The sequence below is a fragment of the Peromyscus leucopus genome, chromosome 3 (genome assembly GCF_004664715.2).
Source record: "Peromyscus leucopus breed LL Stock chromosome 3, UCI_PerLeu_2.1, whole genome shotgun sequence".
Classification (NCBI taxonomy): Eukaryota; Metazoa; Chordata; class Mammalia; order Rodentia; family Cricetidae; genus Peromyscus; species Peromyscus leucopus.
Genome location: NC_051065.1, coordinates 122,563,404 through 122,589,840, shown reverse-complemented (window position 1 = coordinate 122,589,840; position 26,437 = coordinate 122,563,404). Strand labels below are relative to the sequence as shown.

General features: G+C 40.7%; 1 protein-coding gene across 8 annotated transcripts in view; it reads right to left on the bottom strand.

The window, feature by feature from the left end:
- Nucleotides 1-3,142: 3,142 nt before the first annotated feature.
- Nucleotides 3,143-26,437, bottom strand: part of Cntn4 (contactin 4) — a 1,006,259-nt gene continuing 982,964 nt past the window's right edge. For all 8 annotated transcript variants that reach the window (XM_028886659.2, XM_028886661.2, XM_037204356.1 and 5 more), the window contains 9 exons: nt 25,257-25,415; nt 22,536-22,685; nt 21,005-21,075; nt 19,720-19,954; nt 17,836-17,948; nt 16,727-16,913; nt 16,180-16,292; nt 8,215-8,383; nt 3,143-4,937 (listed from right to left, as the gene is read on the bottom strand). In XM_028886659.2, the coding sequence (XP_028742492.2) occupies nt 4,837-4,937; nt 8,215-8,383; nt 16,180-16,292; nt 16,727-16,913; nt 17,836-17,948; nt 19,720-19,954; nt 21,005-21,075; nt 22,536-22,685; nt 25,257-25,415 (1,298 nt within the window). In that variant the 3' untranslated portion in view covers nt 3,143-4,836. The remainder of the gene's footprint in view (nt 4,938-8,214; nt 8,384-16,179; nt 16,293-16,726; nt 16,914-17,835; nt 17,949-19,719; nt 19,955-21,004; nt 21,076-22,535; nt 22,686-25,256; nt 25,416-26,437) is intronic.

The following is a 26,437-nucleotide window of genomic DNA, read 5'->3' as shown; positions in this document are numbered from 1 at the left end:
GGAATGTATAAAGATGGTCCAGTTGACAGAGACGGGGTGTCATGGTAACCATATCCATATTAAATACCTCGGCCTTATAGTTTCTAGACTTCCAGATCTATCATGTGATTGACCTTTTTTTTTTAAAAAAAGGCTTTTGTCTGTGTGACTAGTTTTATTATAGCTCAGTTAATCTCGGTCTGACCATAACCATGAGGATAAAGAACAGAGGCCAGTTTTGTTTGAACTGTGAACTCTGCTGAGTATTGCACATTTACACTTGAATTGTGGAATTTAGACATTTAATCTGCATGGCCCATTTAGCACAAGGGTCAAAGGGGTTTGCTCACACACCGGGCAGCCTGCCTTGCGCAGTGATCACAGTGTGACAGAAGGCTCGGAAATCACACGGAACAGCAACAGATAATGGCCCTCCATAGACAAATGCAATGATTAAGATACTAGCCGCAGAGGGATGGCCATCAGAAACAGGTCCTGATCATGCGCCCTGGGGGAAAAGAAGGACAGTTCAGTACAATGTGGGGGAAACAACTGAAAGTGATTTTGTAGAAAACCAGGCATCTGAATGAGGAACCTACAGCTTTTTATTTTATTTTATATAAACATTGATATTGATATTTAGTGTTAGTTTATATTCTATTTATTGTAGTAAGATGGTTAAATGTTACAGATTTTGTTATGTCCTTGGACAAATGCAATAGCTAATATACAAGAATAATCACTAGTGTTTTGAGAGTTGTACATCTAGAACATTCTATAACTTATCCAAAGTAAGAAGGGGTATTTGTCAGAATGTACCTCAAACTGTTAGAATCCACAGACATATCATTATTAGCCTTTGGCTTAGGCTGCCTTTGTGAGGCCCTAGAGACTGGTGTTTTGTGGTAGAATAATATTTGTATGCCCCCAATTTGACTAGAAATACTTAATTTTAAGAGCCTGTATTTCAAGTCACTATGGTTGACCACATTCTCAGTGAGAATCCAGCACTAATTTTAAAAACAGGAAAATTACAGTCAAGCCTTCAAGATTGATGTGAAATGGAGGGCTGGGAGGATAACAATGCAATACAACAAAATAAAATAGAAATAAAAGTAAAACCTGTTAGGCAATATTACATAAAGCCTATGACATTTAGGAGTTAATTGTGGGCTGCTTGTGTAGGCAATGTTCCTTGAACATGTTGGTAGCAAGACAGGGAAGGTTTGGAAAAATGTTAACCAGGATTTTAACAGTTTACTAGATATAAAAAATAGCCACAAGCATTCTGTTTCAAGATAAAAGTTAATGGCAGCTCCCATGTTATAGTCTGGAAAAATTCAGTGCTTACCTGAGAATCAAAGTTTATTGCCTACTCTTCCAGCCACACGGAAAGGTCCTGGAATGCACTGCTTTGTATACAAGGCTTGTTATCTCACTGAAAGCTAGCTGCCCTGATGTGATCTAATTACCTGTCAGGATAGAACACCCCCCTTTTTTTTTCTTCAGTGAAATTACATGTGATTGACATACAAAAGAATACGAAAAGATTAAAGAAAACAAATTTTCTTACTGTTCCTTCCTTGGGAATAACTCTCAAGAGTGGTACACCCCACTTGGTTGTATAGGCTGGGGCTTAGTGCTTCGGAAGTTCTCTTGATTGGTTATACATAGAAAGTCTGTTGTTTAGAGCCTCCCAAGACCTATTCTCTCACCTTCTAGAAGCATCATTCTGCTCTTGGGTTAATACACTGTCCCTGTGAGTGAAGGCTTGGTGTGAGCAGGTTGATCAGCTTGTGTGATCCACATTGATCAGACACTTTCTGAAGAAGTGAGGAGCGCACTGAGCAGAATGACATCAAACCCAGAAACACAACTGATTTATCCTTCAAACTATATACCAAAAAGACCTGGCAAGGTTTCTGTACTCCTGAGAGTAGCTGGCTGCTCGAACTCTTCAAGGCTTGTATCTCTGGTAATTCCTGGGCTCCTGTGATGACCCTGTGAGGTGTTAATTAGTTTCTTTCTATTTAGTCCAGTTAGGAGAGTTGTTTTTGTTCCTTTCAACAATGGCCCCTACCCACAATAACCACAGAAGCCAACAAATTGGACAAGCTTTGGTGAAAGTGGCGCTTGCCAAACTCTTGAGTCCAGTTGACCTCAGTTAACTCAGGGCATCACTATCAGATGATAAAGCTGAGAGATGAAAAAAGTTCATCAAAGTATAACACTAGAAGCCACTGGTACTTTCCAGAGCATCCCCAAAGTAGTCCTTCCTGCTTGGTTTGCTATATAGCACACAGGCGGACAACTGAGGCAAAATGCTACTTCAAAGACCCCTTAAATCAATTCATCAATGAGTATTTATTGCAAGGCACTGTGCTAGGCACTATCGAGAGTACATGGAAGAGAAGACCAATGTCCCTGCCCTCAAGGAGCTTACAATCTAGTTGGGAAGACAAGGCATACATACAAGGAAAAGTCAGTAACAATACAGGAGTTAGGTTCAAATGCAAGATAACAGTACAAGAGATTTCCAAAAGTGGTACCCTATGAAATACCAAATGAAGGGTTGCAGCAAATTCAGAGGAAGGATCTCACAAGGACAGGCATGTGGGAAGATCTCACAGATGAGCTGGAGTGTTGGGCATACCCCAGGACAGTTGATATTTGGGTGGGAGAGTGAGGGGAACATTTCAAGGAGGGACAGCCATGAGACCAAAGGCACAGAGGTGAGACCAAAAGCAAGCAGTGTTCAGGGACCAAGTAGGGCTCGGTGTGGCTGGATATAGGGGTAAGGAATTTAGACTAAGAAGGGCCTTACGTGCTTAACTTTATATATAGATTTTAAGATTTTGGGTAGGGAAACAACAGATACACTTAGATCAAATATACAAAATCTTGGCTAGCCAAGAAAAAATATTCTAGTCTCAGTTTCAAGACATTGGTTACTTGATTTTGATCCTCTTTGCTTCCAAGGAGGATTTGAAATGCTGTCTTCAGGGTTGTCAATTCCAAAGTCCCCTTTGGAATTGGGTCACTTAGCTTTGGGTCAGAGCTAGAGACTTTTGAGTCACCCTATGGTCCCAAGTTGTAACTAGCACAAGGGTAAGCTAACGAATTCCCTGACAGGCAGGCAGGAATAATGCTCCCAGAAGGCAAATATCTTTACAAATGACAGAATATTTATTAACAATACCTTTAAAAAAGATTACATTTGCTGGATCACTGGTAGATATCATTTACACTGGGGATGGGAACTACCTGGGGGTATCAGGTGGTTTTTTTTTCATTCATTTTATTATTATGTTGATTTTTTGCATGTGATTTTTAAATCATATTTTAACATAGAAGTAAAGCATATCAAACTAAGAAAGGAACACAGCTGAAATACTGACAATATTTTCCCTGTTACCATCCTAATTTTCACGCAAATGGAATCCTGATGATGACTTTATTGGATGAGTATAATTAGAAGGTTGAAAAGCTATGTTATGTGTAAGTAAAAATGACAAATTACAGGCAATCGTGAGCTCTCCAAGAAAGAGGAAAAAGGTGACTTTGTGTTTGAATGTGAAAAGCTTTATAGAAAATCTCATCGCCTTCTCTATTCCACCCTTGTCAGCCTACAAAACATCCCCCATCGTAACAAAGAGTTCTTTTCATGAGACTAAGGTTTTGTCGATATTGCCATCTTTCACTGTATGATTTTAAGATTTATGTAAAGCTTATAAAGCAACCAGACTAGTTACTGCAAAACAGGAGAGGCATCAAGATACAATACATTTGTACTACTGTTAGTTCATAGAGTCTTATGGAAAATTCTTTGCAGCAGCTTTTTGCTAAAATAGGAAATTTTTTCAAATTACGTATGTTATTGTCATTCAAAAAGAAGGATTCTATCATTACAGTTACACATGTTATCTATAAGAAAATTTGAAATTATAAATTCATTGACAGAATTACTTATTAAAAAACTTACATTCAAAAACAGATATGTCTAAAGAGTAAAATTACCTTTTATGCCATGAAAGACTTGACTATAGTAACTTTTTGTCTATGTTACTACAGGATATGTCACATCAAATCCAATGCCTAAGATAATGCTACTACAAAGACAATGCTCAACTGAAGTCTTATCAGACAATGCTAAGTTCAGGGGTGGGAGAATTGCACAAGGCGCCTCTTGGGCTGGGAAGTTTAGCTTTTGAGATTTGCAGTTCCTGAAACCATCTATAGGTGTGTTGAACAACAAAATTCACAACAGGGTGGGAAAACATACCACATGTGTCAAAGGGACGCGATTCAATGCATTAACCATTCAAGGGATAATTTATATACAGCAGCCTTGAGTTACAGACCTAGTCTCCAGCTGTTTTGTCGCTAGATCCTTATAAAATTGTACAAGCCATTTGTAATTCATTTACTGAGATGAGTTTCAAACTCTGTCCTTAAAGGAAATCGTCTCAAATCATAATTGTGTGGTTATGTTGCCCAGAGCATTTTACAGCAGAGGAAAAAAACCAATATCTACATTATATGTTAACTTTAAAAAATTCTATAAAACACTAAATATATAATAAAAAATATGCATATAAGGACATATGTAAACTGCTTTGGTAACATCATATTACAGATGTCTTCAGTGCATTGCAGAGTTTCCAAAGAAACTTCAGACAAAGCTAGATTTGCTTTGAGGAAGTACTGTATAATGCCATTCCTAACGAAGCAAAAAACATTTTTTTTCCAGTAATAAGATGTACTTGAACAACAATATTACTTAGTACTGGGTGTCTTCAAAACAACTAGCTAAATGTTGCTTACATTATAAATAGCAAGTCCTTTAGATAACTTTTGTCATAAACTAGACCTGGCTGTGAGGGAGATCATTATTGTGCTGATGGCTGACAGTGTACACGCATTGGAGGTAGAAGCCCCGGATCCTCTTGCATAGGAATCTGCAAAGAGAGAATAAATTCGTTTAAAAGGGTCTCATCCTGTATACAAAGGGAAGAGATGTTACAGGGATTTACCAAAACAGTATGGCTGGGTGGGTTCTATAAGAACCATACTATCTGTCCATCATCCAGCTATTTATTTTATTTTGTGTGTGTGTGTGTGTGTGTGTGTGTGTGTGTGTGTGTGTGTGTACATGAATAAACTCTTGTATGATCAGCTATGTGTGCATACATATATGCATGAATATGAGGTGAGAGGACACTGTCAACTCCTTCGGAGGATGCCATCTACCTTGCTTTCTCAAGGCTGGGTCTCTTACTGGCCTGGAACTTATCAACGGATCTTCCTCTCTCTACCTCTCCAGGGCTAGGATTACAAGGGTGTGTGGCTCTATCTATCTTGCTTTTTAAACATGGGCTTGAGTTCATAGTCAAGTCCTCTGTTTTGCAAGGCAAGCACTTTCCTGACTGACCTTACTTTCTAGCCCTGCCTACATGATTCCCTCTCAATGATTCATTAGCATCAGTTCCATGATGGCCTACCTGTGGGCTGGAAACAGGTTAGGGAATAGCCTGCAGACTCTTTTTAGATTTATATATATTTATAAATTTTATATATAAATGTTTATAAATTGATGGTGTTCATATCCAGTGTGGTAAACACATCAATAATACTAGCAATATGTCTGATACAGGTCAATATGTTCATGGTATGACAGTATGAAAACTGATACTCCCTTTTCAGTTCCACCTCTATGCTGCACTGACAGTGTGACACTCAGCTTTTACAGCCCGCTCTGTGGACCAGATATTGTCAGGGTTTCATTTGTCAGATGAGGAGACTGAGCTCTCAAGAGATGAGGTAACTAATGTGGCTAAGATGGCTAGCCAAGTGAATGGCTGGATTGGGAATCAGACACATGTTAGTCTAAATATATTTCTTTTGCTCAGACAAAATAATCACATTTTAAACAAACTTTTTCATATGGGTTGTACATTTTTCATAATAAAAGCTTTCCCATTGCCAGTCTGGGTTTCTTTAAGGCAGTCTGATCTCTCCAACTGACAGAATGGAAGTCCCTTTAGGGGAAGACATTCTTCTCTGCTAGCACTCAAACCTTCACTATCCAGACACTATATATGTTCCTCTAATGGATAAGACCAAGAAGCATGAGTGAGGAAAGGAAGATCTTTGCAATAAGAAGTCTGTAGTAAGATTTAAGCAGAGTGAGATAAATAAATCCCTGTCGAGTGTTGTTGTGGCCTGCAGATGACTTTCCACAGCTCACGGTATAGCTACCTCCCTTTCAGGGACATCAGAGCCCTTGATTGGTGATAGCTAGTTCATCTATATACTTAGTTCCTAGTCAGCCAAGGCTACTACTCAGTGAGGTGCCACCCAAAAGAAACAAAAACAAAAAAACCCTCAAAATAAACAAAAAATACAGTTTAGTGGCATTCAAGACCATTAGCCATATATTATAATGTATACCACATATATAGTATAGCTATATAATATATATTAACCACATATTATACACACATATACCTACATAGTATACATATACATTAGTGTTTGCATAAGTATGAACTCCATCTCTGGGGCATGGCCTTTGGCCTCAGTTTCCCACGGCACCCCATTCTGTTCTTGAACAGGTCAAGTACTTATTGAATCCTTCCTAAATGAAAGGCAATTCAGAGAATGGGTGAAATGATCAGAGAGCTCTTTACTCTTCTGAACTGAGAAATTTCACAGAAGCCATTAAAATTGCTTCATGGCTACTATATTATCATTTCCTAACTGAAAGACATAGTAACCTTTTCCTCCTCTGAAAAATAAAATGATGGACACCTAGCAGAGACCTACCTAGCACTAAAATTAGGGCCTCATTGTCGAGGATATTACCCATGGTTTAAAATATCATCTTTCCAGTGACAGTTTGAAAGTTTAATTCCAGCTTGCATTGATCCTCTAATATCCAGACCTCAAATCTAAAGGCCAAAAAATTATGTGCCTAGATATCTAATGGTGACCTGGACACCTATCTAATCTTTTCTTTATCATTATAAAATATTCCATAAACAAAGAAACCATGGAAACTAAAGAACACAATTCAAGAAGTTATGGTTCCTATAATCCTGGCACTTAGGAAGCAGAAGCAGAAGAATTCCTACAAGCAGGAGGAAAGCTTCCTCTGCATACCTAGCCCAGCCAACCAGGAGTGCTTTGTAAGGCCCTGCCTGACAAAACAAAGTCAAAAAAGTGCAATCCATTGGCAGTGAGTATTTTCAGATGCTATGTAACCAGCACCACTCATTCTAAATGTTTTTAAATCATGCTAAATAGCACGCAACTATTCATTAAACTGCCATCCTCCACTCACCAGCTGCTGCCAATCATCATTCTGATGTTTTTACTCTAGGAATTTTTGCTTTTATTAAAATAAATAAAATCATACAACAAAATTAGTATGCTGTTGAGATATTTATAAACATGATACTTAAAAACAGAGCAGAATGCATTTTCCTAGAAAGGCTACTTTCACATACTAGTTAATAATATTTTAAATGGAGACAATTAACCTTATATAGTCACATGTGTTTTGCATGTAGATTACATATACTCAATCAAAACAAATCATGTTAACTTAAAAATGTTTCCAACTCAAGACTGAATTGCACTAGTTCACTGGGGATAAAATACCACATCCTTATTAAAAACTTCTTGGGCAGGAGATGGTGCTGTACATCTTTAATCCCTTTTATCCCAGCACTGGGGAGACAGAGGCAGGTGGATCTCAGTGAGTTCAAGGCCAGCCTTGTCTATGTAGCAAGTTCCAGACTAGTCATGCAACATAGTAAGACCCTGTCTAAAAGAACAACAATCACAACAACAAAACCTTTTTGCCTATTCTTTCTAACTATTCATTAACTTTGGGAGCCATAACTTGGGGATTATGTACTTGTGAGCTAAATGGATCAATATGAAACAACCCTCTGTGATTTATGTGGGACAGCCTTCATATATTATTTTGGTTGGTCACTGACTAAATCCATGAAAACTGGGCAAAGCAGTTTTTTGTTGTTTGTTTGTTTGTTTTGTTTGGTTTGCATGAAGTTTCTTGCAATCAGAAAACATTAGTGATGGGAGGAAGGAGGCTCCTGTCATTCATCTTACTTATGACTCATTCTTTTCAATCTCAATTTCTTTGAGCTTTGGGTCATCTGGGAGAATGCCACAGTAGGCAGGGTGAAAGGGTGAGAACAGCATTCTTACTTGATATCTTTGGGATTCGGATTTGCTCGCTGCTGCTGCCGTCTCCTCCATCGCTGAATGGCTTGATCTCTATGATGTAATCTTCATCAAAAGGCAAAGAAAGCTCCACGGATGTTTTATTTGTTTCAATGACAGATGTGCTGCTTTGCCTGTTCCATCTATACAAGACCTGCTCATAGAGAAAGAGCAGGTGTCATCTGCTGTTCGATGGATGCCCAAGGATGTGGTGTTTGTTCCTTTCTATCTCTGGGTACCAGCTAAATGCAAGGTGATGGAAGTGCTCTGACTGCCTGCTCACACAGAAAAGGGTCATTTATGGTGAGGGTCATGATTACTGCTACCATGTCATGGAGGGAAGAGTTGCAAGGAAACTTCAAATGGGAAAGGAGAGCAGCATGCATGGCTATTCCTTCAGATGGGTAAGCTTACATACATTGAAATAGAGAAGTCTAAATAAGGATGCCAAGTTAGTGATACACCAGGAGTCTTAGCATCAGAATAGATTTGGCTCTGTGTGACCATGGGTCATTGACTTCGTTTCACTGTTCTTCAATTCCTTCCACTGTAAAATGGGGGCAGTAACAGCCACCTTTCAAGATTTCATTAAGACTGAATGCAGTGAAGACTGGCTTAAAGAATGCATTAAGCATGCTCCAGTGAGTATAGAGGCAACACAAATTAGATTCATTTTCATTTTTTGTTCTTTTTCTTTCTTGGGGGGATGGGGGACTTTAAGGGAGGGAGGGGTGGACCTGGGAGGCCTGGGAAGTGAGTGTGATTGGGATGCATGATGCGAAATTCCCTAATTATCAATAAACATATGTTGGAAAAAAATAAAAGTGTATCTATGCAGGCTTAAATGAAACAAGATGTGCACACACAGCAGGAGTTCCAGCACAAGAGACACCCAGAAGGTTGTTATTATCAAGAAATTTCTTGAAAGAGGACATTTCTACACACATAGATGGTTTCTGAATGGCAAGAGCAGTGAGCTCTCCACTTTCCCTCCCACTGGGATCCCTTTTAAGGGTCACATAGAAGAGGCAATCAGTGACAATCTGGAAGTGTGGTGGTTCTGAACAGTTTCACTCACGTACCATTGTTTTCCTTCCTGGGCCTCTTAGATGCTGCATTTGGACTGCAATTTATCAACTGAGGTGGGTAGCTAGCTTTACTGAAAACACACTCGCTTGGGTCTCTGATGGAGCTCAACCCAGTGGGGAACAAAATATAAAGGAGTGAAAACATGTAACTGCTCTTGTGTGCCCAGCAACAACCATGAGGATAACTACCGTGTAGGTTCTGACTCTTGTAAGCAACTTGTCAGTATCACCACAATTCCACAACATAGGTATTATTATGCCTTTTCACAGATGAGGACACTGAGGCACAGGGTTCTCATACTATGGAGAAGTAGCAGGGAGCTGATTCCTAAGCCTATAGTCATAAATCAAATAGCCTACCATGTCTAGCTTCCCACAGGAAAAAAAAAAGATGGACCTGGAAGACACCAGTGGTCCTCGGCCTTGGATGCTTTGGGACACTAATTGGTGCTCTAAAGCTGTACTTCTCAGCAGAGGTGGGACGGTGGGGCCACAATTTTACCCTGCCTCAGAATAATCAGGCAAGATACTTAAAGTATCTGTTCAGCCCATCCCTGGAGTTTCTAGTTGCCGAGGTCAGAGCGGAGGCCTGAACTTTTGCCTCTCTTCTAAGTTCCCTACCTACACCAATGTTGCTAGATCGGGGATCCCAGTCTGAGAATCATAGGACTAGCTTATCTTTCCCTAAGACCCCTGCAAATATTGATCTATGGAGGTCAGAGACATATGGTCAGTCTTCTATTACAAGACAGAAGCAAACATGAGTAAAATTCACAAGATTTCTTTAACGTAGTTTAGATCCCATTTGTTCCTTGGCGTTTTATCACCTTAATTTATAGCCCTCTAATACAAGGTGGAAAACACAATTTCCTTAAGGTGGAAAGATTCACAAGCCACCCCCCCCCTTCCTCTGAAGCATCAGCTGTGCCAGGCTTGGCATCCCTTTGCTAATGATCAAGCGCCAATAAATCCTCAGCCACCGCTTCTCATCCCAACCCTTCAGGAGAATGGGCTGGCTGATGGGATGCAAGGTCACATCTGGCTCAGAGGAACAAATTGCTTCTTTGATTTACTTCTGGTCCTTGCAAGAGCTCAGAGAATCCAAGCAGTTTCAAGTATAAATCCAAAAGAAACATTTCCAAGGAAAAAGTAGGCTTTTTTTTCCCCCCTAATCAACCCTGTTTATCAGTCTTGTAATAGTGGAAACTGCAGTGGCACCTAAATAAAGGCCAGAAAAAGCTTTATTTACACCAAACCCTTGGTACAGCTGATTGACACAGAGGCTGTGCTTGTATCTGATACAATACAGGCAGGAAGCAAGAGAGGATTCCTGAGAACAGTGATAACAACAGCCAACACTGACTACTTTTGCTTCTCTAGTGTCTGAACACTTCTACTTCTAAAAGTTTATGTAGATCATCTCCCTAGCTATGCCTGCTTACTATTTTGACATCAAAGATAGCAACCTGAGACCTGGAGATAGTAGACAATTGCTGTGGTCTGGTGACAAGTAAGCCATTGACTTCATGTTTAAACGTAAGTAGTCTAACACCGGAGCCTGGATTAATCTTTTCAATTTGGCTTCCTCCGCTAGGTCAAGTTGCTTTCCCTTCCTTGTCTCTGTCTTCATATGAGCAAAACAAGGGGATTAGACAGCGAACTTAAAAGGGGTGGGCATGGGGTAGGAGAACACGAGGCTCAGCAGGTGAAGGAGCCTGCCACCCAGCCTGATGACCTTGATTAGATCTCCAGGATTCACATCGTGAAAGATGAAAACTACTGAAGTCAGAGAACATGTAGCCTGAGGTTCATATACTGCTGGCATGTATTATTTGTTTGGCCACATTAGTGTTTGATTTTTTTTTAAACACCACCTTTATGAACTAAGAAATTATGCCTGAAGGTTTATAGTTACTGTTGAACGATATGGCCACCAATGGTTGCTATGGTTTGAATGTTTATCTGCTCTAAAATTCTTGCTAAAAGTTAATTGCTCCTGTAACAATTTTAAAAGGTAGGACATAATGGCTTATACTTACAACCCTATTATTAAGGATGCTGAGGCAGGAGGATTACTGTGAATTTAGGCCAGCTTAGCTAGATAGTGAATTCCAGATCAGCTTTAGCTACAGAGTTAGACCCCATCTCAAAAAAAAAAAAAAAAAGTGGAACATTTAAGAAGTGATTTGAAGCCGGGCGGTGGTGGCGCACGCCTTTAATCCCAGCACTCGGGAGGCAGAGCCAGGAGGATCTCTGTGAGTTCGAGGCCAGCCTGAGCTACCAAGTGAGTTCCAGGAAAGGCGCAAAAGCTACACAGAGAAACCCTGTCTCGAAAAACCAAAAAAAAAAAAAAAAAAAAAAAAAAAAAAAGAAGTGATTTGATTCAGGTAAGAGGTGCCTGGACTATGAGAGCTCCACTCTCATGGTGGGATATGTGCTGTTGGAGGAGTCCTGTCCCCTTATAGCATGCCTCTGTCCCTTGTCTTCTGTCGCATAATGACAGAAAAAGAAGACTATCCTTGTTAGCCAACACTTTGGTGTTGAAATTCCCAGGCTCCAGAAATACATTTCTGTTCATCATAAACTACCACACCTCCGTTACTCTCTTCCAATATCACACACACACACACACACACACACACACACAGAGAGAGAGAGAGAGAGAGAGAGAGAGAGAGAGAGAGAGAGAGAGAGAGAGAGAGAGAGAGAGAGAGAGAGAGACTGGTCTATCCTGCTCCTTGGCAACAACTGGAGCTAAAAAGCCACCACTTCTGGGCAGTCACAAAGTCTGTTGCTATAGTCACCAATGTTTCACATTCTGTTACACTGGCATGCGTCCACCTCCCGACCTTCACCTTCTGTCCACATACTTGTCCAGAGAGCTGCCTGTCTCATTTCCCCCTTCCTTTCAAGGCCCAGCTGAGCGACAACCCTGGAGTGGCTTTCCTTGGCCTTTATGTAAAATGGCACATCTCTCCTGTTTGCCCCCGGGCTCTTTCTGGGCTTCTCACCCTCATGCCCTTTCCTTTGCAATGCTTTATTTTCACCTGCTGTGTCTGCTGATTGCAGCCGGGCAAAATAACCAAGTGGCTAACGGGCAGAATCAGATTCCACACTGCTATGTCCAGATCACAGGGTTAGAAATTCCAGAGATATTATTTTGGCACATTTCCGTGTGTTTAAAGTGAGTGTTCATAGACACAATAGTCTAAGACTTTCTTCTTTAAGGGGTTATTGAGGGAAAGGTGGCTAAGAACCTTGGACAGATTTCTCGAGTATTTGTTGTATGGGCTCAGTCAGCTTAATTGACTTGTTTGTGTGCGCAGTTTATTTTGCCAGTCTGAAATCAGATATTATTCCTTTAAATCTGATTTTAGATCTCAGGATATCCATATATCCATAAATGAGCTCAAGGTGGACTACAGAAGGATTTCTGGAGGTTAGATAAAAGCCAGAAGTCCTCAGGAACTTGTGAAACCAGATCCCATCTGTCAAAAGCAGTCATTTTCCTTAGCTCTGGTAGAAGGGGCACGTGGCTACCTGTGGCACCTGTCAGCATATCACAGCCCATGCTGGCCTCCAGGCTCCCTCAGTATTGCAAATACCTGCTATAAATTTCAAAGTCCAGGCTAGCATCCAGGCCCCTCACTCCCCCCACTTGCTCATCCTTCTTACAGTCCTCATGATTTGTCTACTCCACACACTCTATCTCAGTGGTTCTTGGCCAGCAGGCTGCAACCCCACAGGGGTCACGCATCAGATAGCCTACATATCAGATATTTCCATTATGATTCATCACAGAGGCAAAGCCGCAGGTGTGAAGTAGCAATGAAATACTTTTATGATGGGGTCACCAGTGACACCGTGAGGAACTAACTATATTAAAGGGTCATAGCATCAGGAAGGTTGAGAACCCCTGGTCTGCCTCCTGCTGGCCTCACTCTTCTTCCCTCCCCAGGCTCTATTCTTGATCTCTTGCTGTCTTGTGAGCTCCCCTATTCTCTCCCACTCTCTCCTTCCCCAGACCCGGCCATATCTAGTCTGCTTCTTCCTCTCTGTACTCGTCCAAATGCCTCCAGATATTCTCTCTCTCTCTCTTAAACCTTCCTCCTAATATTGGCTCAGTCACGTCCGCAGTCTCTTTACTGCACCACCTCAAGTACACCGATGTCCTAAGTAACTTGAAAGATAATCTGGGCCTCAAATGTTCTAAAGTCCGTTTCTAATTGAGACTACCCTACCTCAATAGGAATTGAATGGACCCAGACAACAAAAATCACAATGTAAACCCCCTTACTGTAAAACCTTCAGTATACTCTGTCTTTCTTCCACCTTCATGACCTGTGGTTTCCATTGCATTGTGCACACCTGACTCCCATCTGTGGGTGATACATCCTTCATGCACCCTCCTCTCACAAAGGGGCTACTCTGTATTCTCAGAGCTTACCTCCAAAATATTTAAGCAATATGTCTAATGTCATAAAACATGACCTCATTTGACCCGATATTTGGATTTGGAAAGAGAACTAAATGGCCTAGTTTTAATTTATTCCCATATTTTAGTCTGTTTCAACAGAAATAAAAATAGTTTTCCTAAATCCTATATGAAGAACAACAGATCTCTTCTGGGAAGTCAAATTTTGGCTCAGTTGCACCTTACAGAAGACAAAGCTGTTCAAGAATGGACTTAGCTCAGAGGAAAATGGTCTCTTCTCCATTGCTGGAAGTAAGCAGGCATTCACTACACTACCTTTTACTGAGATGCCAGGAGAGGAAATTCAACGTGGCAGTCAAGTTAAGGACACTTTGCTGCCTGTCTAGACTCAGGATGAGTGACTTTTTGCAAAGCTTTTGATGAACTATTGTTGCCATGGCTGTGTGGACATGCACTTGATTGCTAGTGATTTTTACAATAATCCTTCAAAAGGAAAAAAATTACTTTTCTTGCAACTTTGCAAGTCCACTTTAATAAACCCCCCATTTTTTTTCATTACTCAAGGAACATTATAAAACAAAGACTATGATTTTGAAATTTCCTGAAGGAGAAGAGCTTAGAAATCAAAATTTTCAGGAGTCTTATAAAATGGAGAAGAATTCACTCATTATTATTTAGATAATTATCTAGACATTTAGATAATTTAATTTAGATATTTGAAGTGTCATGCTTCTGAGAACATTGTTCTTCTTCCAGCTAAATATCTGCAGTTCCTTCCTTCACTCCTCACAGAGGCTGGGACCAGACCCTTGGTCATGGTCTGCTCAGTGTGTCCTCTGGCCTACACTACACATTTGGACACAGGCAACCGTGTTACTCCTTGTACACAGAAAGCATCCTTCAGGTCAGAATGATACATTATTGCTTGCATATGTGTCCCCCACCCTCACCCCTTTGAATCTGAGCTAGCCTTACAGAAGCTAGTTTCATCCTTAGCTTTAAAAGGGACACATAGCTTTCCCTTCCTCTCTCACTGAAGCTAAAGGCCCCATCAGAAGGCCGGCTACCTCAAGATGGCCACACTGGAAGAAAGGCCAAGTTCCCATGGGGGAAAGTCTCATGGAGTGAGTGATCTCTGGCCACCCTCCAGCTTTTGCAGAGCCATGCCAGGTGAGAAAGCCACATACGTGTGACCTATATCAGGGATTCTAACCACAGACACTCCCCATTTTGGCCAAATGAAGACTGTAAAATTGAAAAAATGAAACAATTGTTTTAGCCCAAGTTTAAGGTCATAACGGGAAGCTACATTTAGTCAAAGGCTAGAATGATCCCTTAGCCATCAAGAGTTATATACTGCTCTTCTAGAGACCTGAGTTCAGCTCATGTCAGGCAGATCAGAGCCTTTTGAAGGTCCAGCTCCACTAGGCAAAACACCATCTTTGTCCATGTGCATGTGTGTGTGTGTATGTATGTGCTCATTTTCTCTTCAAAGAGAGACCAGCATTTACAGGAACTGGCAAACAACATTTTCAGCCTATTTTCTTCCAGAAACAAGAGCAAGAGAGTGATATTAGACAGTTAGTATTGTTGATTTTATACACACACACACACACACACACACACACACACACACACACACACAAACTGAGATAACAATAAAGTCAAGCTGCCAAAAGCAAAGAGTAAGGGCTGTTTTGCTTTGTTGGGATGTTGTAGAGTCCCAGTCCCATGGTCTTTAACCGTTTCTGATGTAGGTTGTATGAGCCTGAAGTTTACACAGAGTTACAGCTTGTGCAAGTGCTCCCCAGAGGGACTGCATATGTTAAGGGCTTGATCTCCAGCCTGTAGTGTTACTGGGAGATGGTGGAACCTACAAGGGGAGGACTTTGTGACTGTTCTTGCAGGGGACTGCAGAATGGAATCCCAGTCTCTCTGTCTCTGTCTCTCTGTCTCTGTCTGTCTCTGTCTCTGTCTTTCTCTGTCTCTCTGTCTCTCTCTCTCTCTCTCTCTCTCTCTCTCTCTCTCTCTCTCTCTCTCTCTCTCTCGCTTCCTGCTGACCATATACCACAGCTCCCTGCCATGATATATATTGCCTTGCTAGAGGTCCAAAAGCAGCAGTTAACCAATCATGGATTGAAGTTGCAAGTGTGAACCAAATTCAACCTTTCTTTTCTTTTCCAAGCTGATTATCTCAATTATTTGTTAGAGAAATGAAAAACTGGCTCACCCAGATGGTTGTCTAAATCCTGAAAAGTTAACACAGAGCACATATAAAATTGAGATGAATCTACGTTAGAGCAGATTCCTGAAAAGGCCAGAGGAGTGACTTCAGGGAAGAGTGAGAAAATGGAGCATCTGCTGCAAGGCAGACTCCCTTCCTGCTAATAGCAGGATTAGGTGTCCTTGCAAAAAGAAATTACCCACTTTGTATCCTTTTACTTCTGACTCATTATCCAGGGCCTTCACTTGATCCCAGTTCAGGATAATTTTGGAGTCCGATGAATTCCATATGATGTTTCCAGGGGGTTGGCTTGGTGCTATAAAAAAAAAATTAAGATAGACGAAGTCACAGATTATTAAATCTCAATGGATTCTGAGGAATGTCTCCTTACTAGAATTCTAGAGTAGAGGCAATTTAATGGGCGATTGCACTAATATGTGTCTTCAAGGTCACTGAAATCTGACGAGATACAGCATTGCAAATGGAAAAAGATTCAGTTGGTCGCCTACCATTTATAGCTAAAAGAAGTAGTCCTTCCCAGTGAGGAGAAAAACATTTATCTTTCTGTCCTCTGGAGCAATGAATTTGGCATGGTATTCTGAAAGGTTCAGTTAAAATGCTAAGGTGCATTTGAATCCATATAATGATACCAATTAGTATGCAAATGATCCCTGGGAGGTGGGGATAGGTAATGAACTTGGAGTAGGTTTGATGAATCCCCAAAATATTTCTGAGCAACTCTGTCCTTACGTGGCTTTCTGGTCGTGACATTGACTGTCGCACTGGAGGGTCCTGTCCCAGCTGAGTTATATGCCTTCACAGCTAAGTGATACAGTGCACTTCCTTTCAAGTTGGTGATTTTTGTGGATGTCTGATTTCCAACTGTTCGTATTTTTCTAGCATTTTCTTCCTTGTCATCATGTCTCCAATATTTTACCTGTAAAAAATAAAAAGAAAGGCCTTGTAAATCATATTCACTGGGGATATTTCCATTGTCATCAGGTAATAATATTTTATGCAAGTCCTTATGATAGAGTTAAATTTCTATATTAATTCATGGACACAGCTTTTATAACAAGGAAATTCACATGATCTGCAAAATAATCCACAGTAAGAAAATCTTTTTCTTCTTATTTTTCCACTGACATGGACAGTCTGGTGAATCATCAAAGGCTATTTCTCCTATTTTCCCATATTTGGTTTGAGTCCAGGTGATTCTGGGTATGTAAAACTGAAAAAAAAAATCTTTTTAAAGATTCTATTTTAAAAAATTCTCTCTCTCTCTCTCTCTCTCTCTCTCTCTCTCTCTCTCTCTCTGTGTGTGTGTGTGTGTGTGTGTGTGTGTGTGTGTGTGTGTGTGTGAGAGAGAGAGAGAGAGAGAGAGAGAGAGAGAGAAAGAAAGAAAGAGTATGTGTACATGTGAATGCAGGTAACCAGAGGCCAGAAGAGTGCATGCATCAAATCCCTTGCAGTTTGACTTATAGGCAGTTGTTTAGTTGCCCAACATGGATACTGGAAACTGAACTCGGATCCTGTGTAAGAGCAATAAACACTCTTGACTTTAGAAGCCATTTCTCTCTCCCCATGGGCATATCATATTTAAGCTCATTTTGCCAACTATATTGTAAAGCTTTAGGTTTACAAACACACACATGAAAATATAATATTAAATGTGAGCATAAATATACATAAAGGGCAGTCTCTTGGTAGATTCTTCAGTGCTTCTATTAATGGTATGGTAGAACCAGGTCTCTGGGACAGATATCTGTGTAGGATGGTGTATGTCTTCTCCCATTAGTGAGTATGCCTTTGACGTCTCACTGAGAGATACAGATCAAATGCACATGTCTCAAGCTTACCTCATAACCTTGAATCCGCCCTCTATTCTTCCCAATGGGGGAGGCCCAGAAAACTTCAATATCTGTGGCAGAAAGACTCCTGGCAAAGATACTGGCTGGTGGCTTAGTTGGTTCTGCAAAGGAATTCAGAACATTACTACTCAGTCAGCTTCACTAGGACAAGCTTCTAGAAACATGGTTTGAAGGCAGAAAGAAGCTACACACAACATCACCCCAAAGTAAATTAATTACCATGTTCAGAGTGGTGGTTAGAAAAGAGACACTTCTGAAGTCTTACACACATCTACTCTCAGGTAAGTGGAACTAAAAAGACCCAAGACCAAGTTTAGCAGCAAGTTTTCACCATCAGCAATTCTTTCAAGTAGATCTTTCTTAATTAAGTTAAGTAATAGTCCCAGTTGCTCGATTGTGAAAACAAGAGAGAGAAAGAAACAAGGGCAGTTAACTGAATTGATACGATTCAAGGAGGCTGAGTAGTAGTTCACTTCTGCAAAGAACTCTTTACAATCCTAGCAAGTCATCTAGAGTCTCTGGGGCTCAGTATCCTAGGATGCCAATGGGAGACTGAACCAACAGTTTCTCAAATTCTAGCTATTTTTGCAAGTCTTTTCCAAGAGTTGTACACCATTTGTATATTCAATTCTTCTCTCAATACTCCACCTTACTGAAAAACCCAGTTCAGCCATGACTTAAATAATAACATTCACAAAATCTTACCTCTGGTAGCTTTGTACTTTTGAAAATGCAGCTCAAATCAGTACATTAAGTATTTGATATTTTTAAAAGTTTGCCAGGAACTCACGACTGCTATACAAGAGCACCATCCTCATTCTCTTAAGTGCCCCCCAACATGCTATAATACAGCTCCTTTTAAAACTAAAGCATTCATCTGGTATAATTTAATGCCAATTTGTATACTACTCTATGTGGTACACTCCAGGAAATACTGGACATGGAGATCTCCATTTGCACATAATAATATAAGAATCTGCTTATGTGTTAATTCAGAATTTTTAAATTGTCATTTGATACACAGGGAAAAACATATGACCCTCAGGAAACACTTTCCTTCATGAGGACATAAACTTTAAATATGTTGTCATGAACATCATAATAGAGAAATATGCCGATTCTATAAATATTATGGCTATAAATGATACCCAAGAAAGAAGGCATAAACAAAACTTACTCCACATTGCAGGCATAGGGAACCACAGAAAACCTTGGTTGTTCAAAGTGAGGCCAGAAGGATGAGTAGGTATTTATCATGTGATTAGACAGAGAACAAGAAATGCTAAAGCACATGCAAGCGGGTCAAAGATTAGGTTTGAATAGTTTCCAGTCTTTTGCATGTGGCTGTAGTATGTAGTATGCAGGGGGAGAACTGTGAGAGTTGGCAAAGAGGCAGGGGTGAGGCCATGGAAGGCTGCTGCCTCTATAGGAATTATTTCTCTGCAGAAACAAAGAATGTGTTTTTTTTTCTGACTCCAAACCAATGTCTCAACTTTCAAATGTTGCCATATGATTTAATTCTGAATTATCATCTTTAAAACAACAGCGGTGAGCTCCAAGCACACCACAGACTGTGTGAGAGGCATTTTGAGTGCAAGGACCTCTCCAGAGAAGTAATAATGTGTGAGGACCCTTGAACACCAGGACAGTGTGAATGGCAATGCATACAATCAAGCTGCTTCGTGATCTCCCCTCCTAAGAAGTCAGAGTCAGGGCAAATGGCTTAAGAACACAGTGATGAGAGAGAATGAAACATTCCACCTTCATATTTACTGAAAAGCATAAAATATGATTCTTTAAAAAATAAATCATACATCCTGAAACGAACACCATTTGAGAGTTGAAGAAATACCAAGGCAGCATGAACCATACCTTCCTCAGCAGAATACACCAATGTAGTGGGACTGAAAGGACCTTCTCCTTTGTTATTGAAGACACCCACTTTAACCTCAAAGGGAGAGAACGGGCGCACGCTCTCATTCCTGAATACATATCTGGAAGCATCCGCGGAAGCCAGCACTGTCAGCATCCAGATCATTTTGCCATGTGGCCGGAAGGCTACCACATAACCAAAGCCTCTGCCATTCTGTAATTCCTCAGGGACTGTCTGGGGAGGAAGGGAGGCGGTACTCAGAAAGCATAGTAGTTTGATTCCAATGTTAACGGGTACTCCCCTAACTGACTCAGATATTAAAGGTTACTCCCCAACCCTTGCCTCAATCAATTCAAGTGTTAAAGGGTACTCCCTCACCAGTTTATTTTGGGTTTTATTTTCAACAGTCTTTTAAACACAGAGATAGCCTTTAACCTGCCTAAGATATTCATGTGGTACCAGAGTACAACAGCCTTGAAGAATGAAATGAATTTCTACAGTGGAGAGTTGGGCTCTGGTGAGGTGAACTCAACTCTGGAAACAGCTGCAAATGATGACCAACTTACCGCACAGTTGATTTTCTAAAAAAAATAACCCCCACCATGCACCATCTGATAATATTTTCCTTCGGTGCCAAATAGAGAAAAGAGCTCATAAAAGAAGGCCTTCTCTGCTCAGGCAAGATCCTGCCCCACCAGGAAAGACTCAGGTCAGTTGGGGGGGAGGGAAGGAGGCAGAGATTTCTTTCTTTTCCCTGCTGGGGCCCTGAGTGAATTAAAGGCTTTTATTTCAGGGAACATTGTCTAAATCTTTGGAACACATTTCAACCCTATTTTGAAGCTCCCACCTCCTCTCTCAAAATCAATTTTTAATAAATTGGTGACTAACCTTCCTTCAGGTTGTTTAAAGAAAAACCTCATAGCCCAGCAGCAAAGCCAACTGTTAGGAAATTGTTCTGGGACACTCAATCTATACTGGCAGATGTTTGAAATCAATTGGTCATGCAGCAATTCAGAAAGAAAAGAAAGACTGATTTTCTCTGAACCAGGCTTCCTTACTTTTTTTTAACTTGTCTTATCTCCTCTTTGGTGATTGTTTTTCCCCATGAGCAGTCAAATTAAAACTGGCTTCAACAATGGGGGGCCAAGCACCTTCACTTCCTAATAGATATGAATAGATTTTCTGAAAACAGAGGGGGACCATTCCTGGCTTCTTGTCATATGGAGGAAAATAACAAAACCATTCAGACAGATGCATGTCCCTTTGGTCCTGTGATGGATTTACCTCCCAGGTTATAACCAGTTCAGACTTGCTGCCTCCTCCACCACTGACGTTAGCTGGGGTGACTTCTGGGACTGCAGGAGACAAAAAAGAAACGGAGTTATTTCAGGCACTAATGGCAAATGTGGGCCAGGAAGGTGGCCAAGATGGGGTAATTCACTGTTAGTGAATTCTTGGGCACATGTTCATTTGTCTTTTGGATATCAGAAATAACATCCACAAAAGGAACACTCTACTTACTGGCTTGAAGAAACAAAATGTCCCAAGGAAATTGCTATTAATTACCTGTTTCTGGTTCAACAGTTTATACATGTTACCAGATACTACTGACTGATTTAGCCCTTATCACTAAAGACCTAAGAGTTCCACAGAGAAAGAAGGGACTGAAGAATCTGTCCTCAAGCTTGGTTAGACATTTATTAAGCATGTGGTGGTAACAAAGGAAAGACAGGACAAACTGTGCCCACGTGGAGCTTACAATCTAGTGGGAGATTGACAACACATGCAGAATATCACAGAGAAACTTGGACAACACCCAGCGATGTCGCAGACAGAATGGAGAAGAGCAGTTGTATTCTGGAACAGCATGTTGCTCAGCGGAGCGCTGGGCTAATGGCTTCTCGGAAGAAGGTGAGCTTTGAGCTGGGTGTTGAAGGAAGTGGTAGACATAGGTTGACCCCTGGCTCACTGTGCTTAACCTCTCTGATCCCCAGTTTTCTCTGTAAAAGAGGGGAAAGCAGACTCACTTCCTTCTCAGGACTGTAGAGTGGAAGTGAATTATAGTTTTGGAGATGGAGAAAGAAAGCATAGACTTAGTTATGCTATCACATAAATGAAGGACTCCAAGCAGACTCTTTAAATATCTAGCTGGGGACTGCAGCTGGAACTACAGTATATGCCCTTAAAGTCAATGATACATACCTAGATGGATTTTTTTCCATCAATTCTGAGAATAAGGTGAAATTGTTGGTCTGCTAAGGATCTTGTTAAGCCTTTACAAATAATTGTTATTTTTATGGCTGAGAACTCTAGAGAAACCACACAACAGGATCTCTCAGTTTATAAGAACATAATCTGACCTAGCTGGGTGTACATTGCTTTTATCCTGTGTTCGTCCTGCAAGCTATATGCAGTAAGTATATTTTCATTTATCATTTGTGGCAATGGTTTATGTCTTAAGAACATCCTAGCAAAAATTTCTGAACAAATGTTCTCTGACCATTTGTGACTTTTTTTTTTCCTAGCATATGAACCAGAGAAGAAAAAATGTAGTTTTGAAAGAATTAAGCAGAGGTACTATACTGCTTCTTGCTATACCAATGGACTCAATAAGAGGACTGAGAACTTCATTAAAGATCACTACCCACAAGGCTGAAGTTCTACTGGCCTGGTGCATGATCATTATGATCCTTTAAGGGAAAAGTGTGTAAACGTAGAGCTCACTGACACTAATGAGCAGGAAGAAGTCAAGGTTCCTCCTTAAGGAACTCCCGTTTCTGCAGAACAAACACCGTAGAGCTTGCGTGGTACTCACGGGCCTCTTCTGTCCTCCGTTTCTCGGAGGGCCGGCTAGGTTCCCCAATGCCAATCACATTAGCTGCAACAGTGCGGAACTCATACTCAACCCAGGGGTTCAAACCCACCACAGTTGCCGTGAATGTCTTCCCATCAACGAGTTCTGGAACTGAAAGATATCACAAGGTGGGTGAGAGAGTTTAAGAGAATCCATTCAGCTCCATAAAGATGTAGAGATGATTTTCGGAACATCTATCATCACCATCACCATCACCATCACCACAACCACCACCACTACCACTTGAAGGGAGAGCCCTGTAGTTAGCTTGCTGGGATGGTGATGAGATATGAACAGTTTTTACATCTATTTCACAAATTCTAGTCTATGCTTTCTCTTATTTTTCAGCTTCTGTGTTAGGCTCTTTTGTTGTTGTGACAAATACTTGGGAGTAACAGTTTAAGAGGAATCAGGATTTATTTTGGTCCATGGTTTTAGAGGTTTTGGTCAAAGGTTGGCTGGCTTCAATGCTTGGGACTTGAAGCCAGGCAGAATACCTTGGCAGTGGGACAGCAGTATGTCAGAGCTGGAAGCCTCATGGTGTCTGAGAAACAGGTACAGGAAGGGGCCAAGGTCAGCATGCTCTTCAAAGGAATAGCACCAGTGACACACGACCTTCAGCTGCACCCACCCCCTAAGGCTTTGTCCCTTCCCAAACTAGGGCCAGTAGGTAGTGATATTTGCTCCACCTATGACCTTAGGCTATAGGGCCCAAAGGAGTAGGCAGTGCTCTTATAAGGGAGCAGGGAGAAACTTATAAGAGGTCACATACAAGGGCAGGAAGTGCTGCTTCTGATAGCTCCAGTTCATGGGTGGAACAAATACCATACACCAGTCTCCTAGGACTAAGCTTTTATCATGTAACCCTTGGGAGATGATTTCAAGTTCAAACCACAACACTGTTGTTACTATCAGTAGTAGCAATTTTTAAAATCATTTTTCACTCATTCATATTAAAACTATATTTCCTTTTCGTAAAATTTTATTGTCATCTCTCTTTCATTTTAATCCTTTTACCAGTCCCAACTCTTGTCAATATTTCATTTTTTCATTGAGATGACATTTGAGGAAGAAATTAGACAAATAGGATGTTCTTGCAAGCAAGATACATACTCCTTTTGTTCCAAGGAATGGCTGTGTTGTCTTGATGTCTTGATATCTTGAAGCAGAAATAAGTGTTAGGCCCAACTTTATGTAAGTTATATAATTATGTTGTTGTTAATCCAATATTTACAATACAATATTTGTGTTAATTCTTTGAAAATCTCCTACAATGTATTTTGATCACATCACACCTCCTCACCTTATTCCTTTAGTTTATCACACCTCAGAAGTGTTTTTCTGTCTGTAAACACTGACTGTGGATTCAAAGAGGTGTTTTAGGAAGAAAGATAAGAAAATGAATCATTGTCTTACACCTTGATAATCACCAGATCTCTGTAGAACTTCATTTCTCTTCTGTTAAAGAGCCACAGTAACAAACTTTTAGCATGAATAAAATAATTTTATTTTACTGCTAGAATAGCTGTAAGAATTATAGTGGGCCTGGCATTATATAGTTAATACAGAAAATATGGGAAGTGAGAATAATACAGTGAAACAGCTTTGACCTTTGAAGACTTTGTGTCTTACCTTATCAGCAACTGGTGCCTGATTTGAGTGAATTCAAACATATGAAACATAGTGTGAGAATTACTTCATTATAATAATGGTGAATTGCTACTGATAGTAAAAACAGTGTTATGGTTTGAACTTGAAATCACCCCCCAAGAGTCACATGATAAAAGCTTGGTCCTAGGATACTGGCCCTAGTTTGGGAAGGGACAAAGCCTTAGGGGGTGGGTGCAGCTGAAGGTCGTGTGTCACTGGTGCTATTCCTTTGAAGAGCATGCTGACCTTGGCCCCTTCCTGTACCTGTTTCTCAGACACCATGAGGCTTCCAGCTCTGACATACTGCTGTCCCACTGCCAAGGTATTCTGCCTGGCTTCAAGTCCCAAGCATTGAAGCCAGCCAACCTTTGACCAAAACCTCTAAAACCATGGACCAAAATAAATCCTGATCCCTCTTAAACTGTTACTCCCAAGTATTTGTCACAACAAAGAGCCTAACACAGAAGCTGAAAAGTGAAAAAAAAAAAAAAAAACACAGACTAGAGTTTGTGAAACAGATTAAAATACTTTCGTGCCTCTTCATCTCCAAATTAATACATGTACAGGTAGAGGCAGTGAGACAAAAGACTCAGCATAGCACTTAGATATTATATTCTTGACAGCCACACACGAACCTTGCAAAGACTGTGATTGTAGGCTTGTGTTTTCCAATAGTGGTATGGAGGTGATTTTAGGCATAGTGGTATGGAGGTGATTTTAGGTGATACATAGATCAATACATTTTATTTCCATAAATAGTTTCAAGCTTGTTCAGAAAATAAAAATACCCATAACAGCACAGTGATAATTCCAAAGATACTAATGTTAGGTTCGGTAACACTAACGTAAGTTAGTGTGGAGGAAAACATCAAAGAAATTATAGCAGAGCTGGCTCATGTCTGGGAGACACAGATATAACGTATCATTTACAGCTGTGTCGACCCAGTTGTTTCCTGGCTTCTTCCATATTTCATTCACACTTTATTCTAGAAGCCTCTGATAGACACGAGTGCTCAGCACGCAGTGTGGTACCTGTGCTGACGGCTTGCCAGCCCACGGAGAACGGAGTCCGAGCTTGGATGACATACATGGTGATGGGGCTGTGGTTGTCAGGCCCAGGTCTCCATGAAAGCTGAGCAGTGGTGTCTGTGATTTCATCTATGGTCACAGCTTCAGGAGGACCTGGAGGGCCTGGGAGAGAGCAAAGCATTCAGAATGGGGCTGCATACTCAAATGTTAGTACGCGATCGACTCACTTGAAAGGGGTACTGAACCATTCAGCTATTTATTTAACTCCCTATATATCCATTCCATCACTTCTTGCAGGGGTTCACAGAACATAGAGGAAAACCAGAGACAGGTAAACAAAGTGCTATAATGGAATGTCGTGCTGTTAGGAGAGAATGCTGCGGCACCATCCGCCATCCTAACTGCATCTAGCAGCTGCCTGTGCCTTCATGCCAAGGGACTATTGTGAAAACGGTCAGTTCTCAAGAATCACAGGACCTTCCTCTTCAGAGTAATTCCAAAGCAGGGCTGGTCTAATGGTCCCTCTGGAGCAGTTTCTATGAGTCATACCTATATTTTTCTACTTAACCCCCTGATGGTTAGAGTTTCTCTACTCCCATGTACTTAAACCATTGAAAAAGGAAGAAATCATATTTAGATGAAGGTCTGGAGATCATACAGAGAGGGATGGAAAGTAATTAGGAGATGAAACATCAACGGAACAAAGACCCAGAACTTTCCTCGTTGCCAGTATTAGAAGATCTGGCCTAACAGTTAAATGCATTTTTTAAAATGTCGTTTAAACAAAAAGTGATCACATTGAAATAACAGGTGATGGAGAGAGGACACAGTGCCAGCTCCCATACTTGTCAGACAGACAAGGGGAGATTCCCTAGAGGGTTTTTCTAATCCCTAGTTTAGCAATCAAATGTGTTCTCAAATGACTCTGGGGCTGTGCCACAGGGACAAGATAAAAAGGAGACCTCTCATGGAGCGGTGAAAAGTTCATGGAAATTCTCAAAGTAAGATTTTCGCTCTGAAATCTCACTTGTTCACCTTTATACAACACCCTGCACTCTCTTTGCTTCTTTAAAAATCACTTTTATAGACTCACTGGTGAGGCTAAATTTATCTTCTTTCCCCCACTCCCAAATGAAATGTCTGCAAATGTGTATGCTGGAACTGATTAATTTTCCATGGTGACA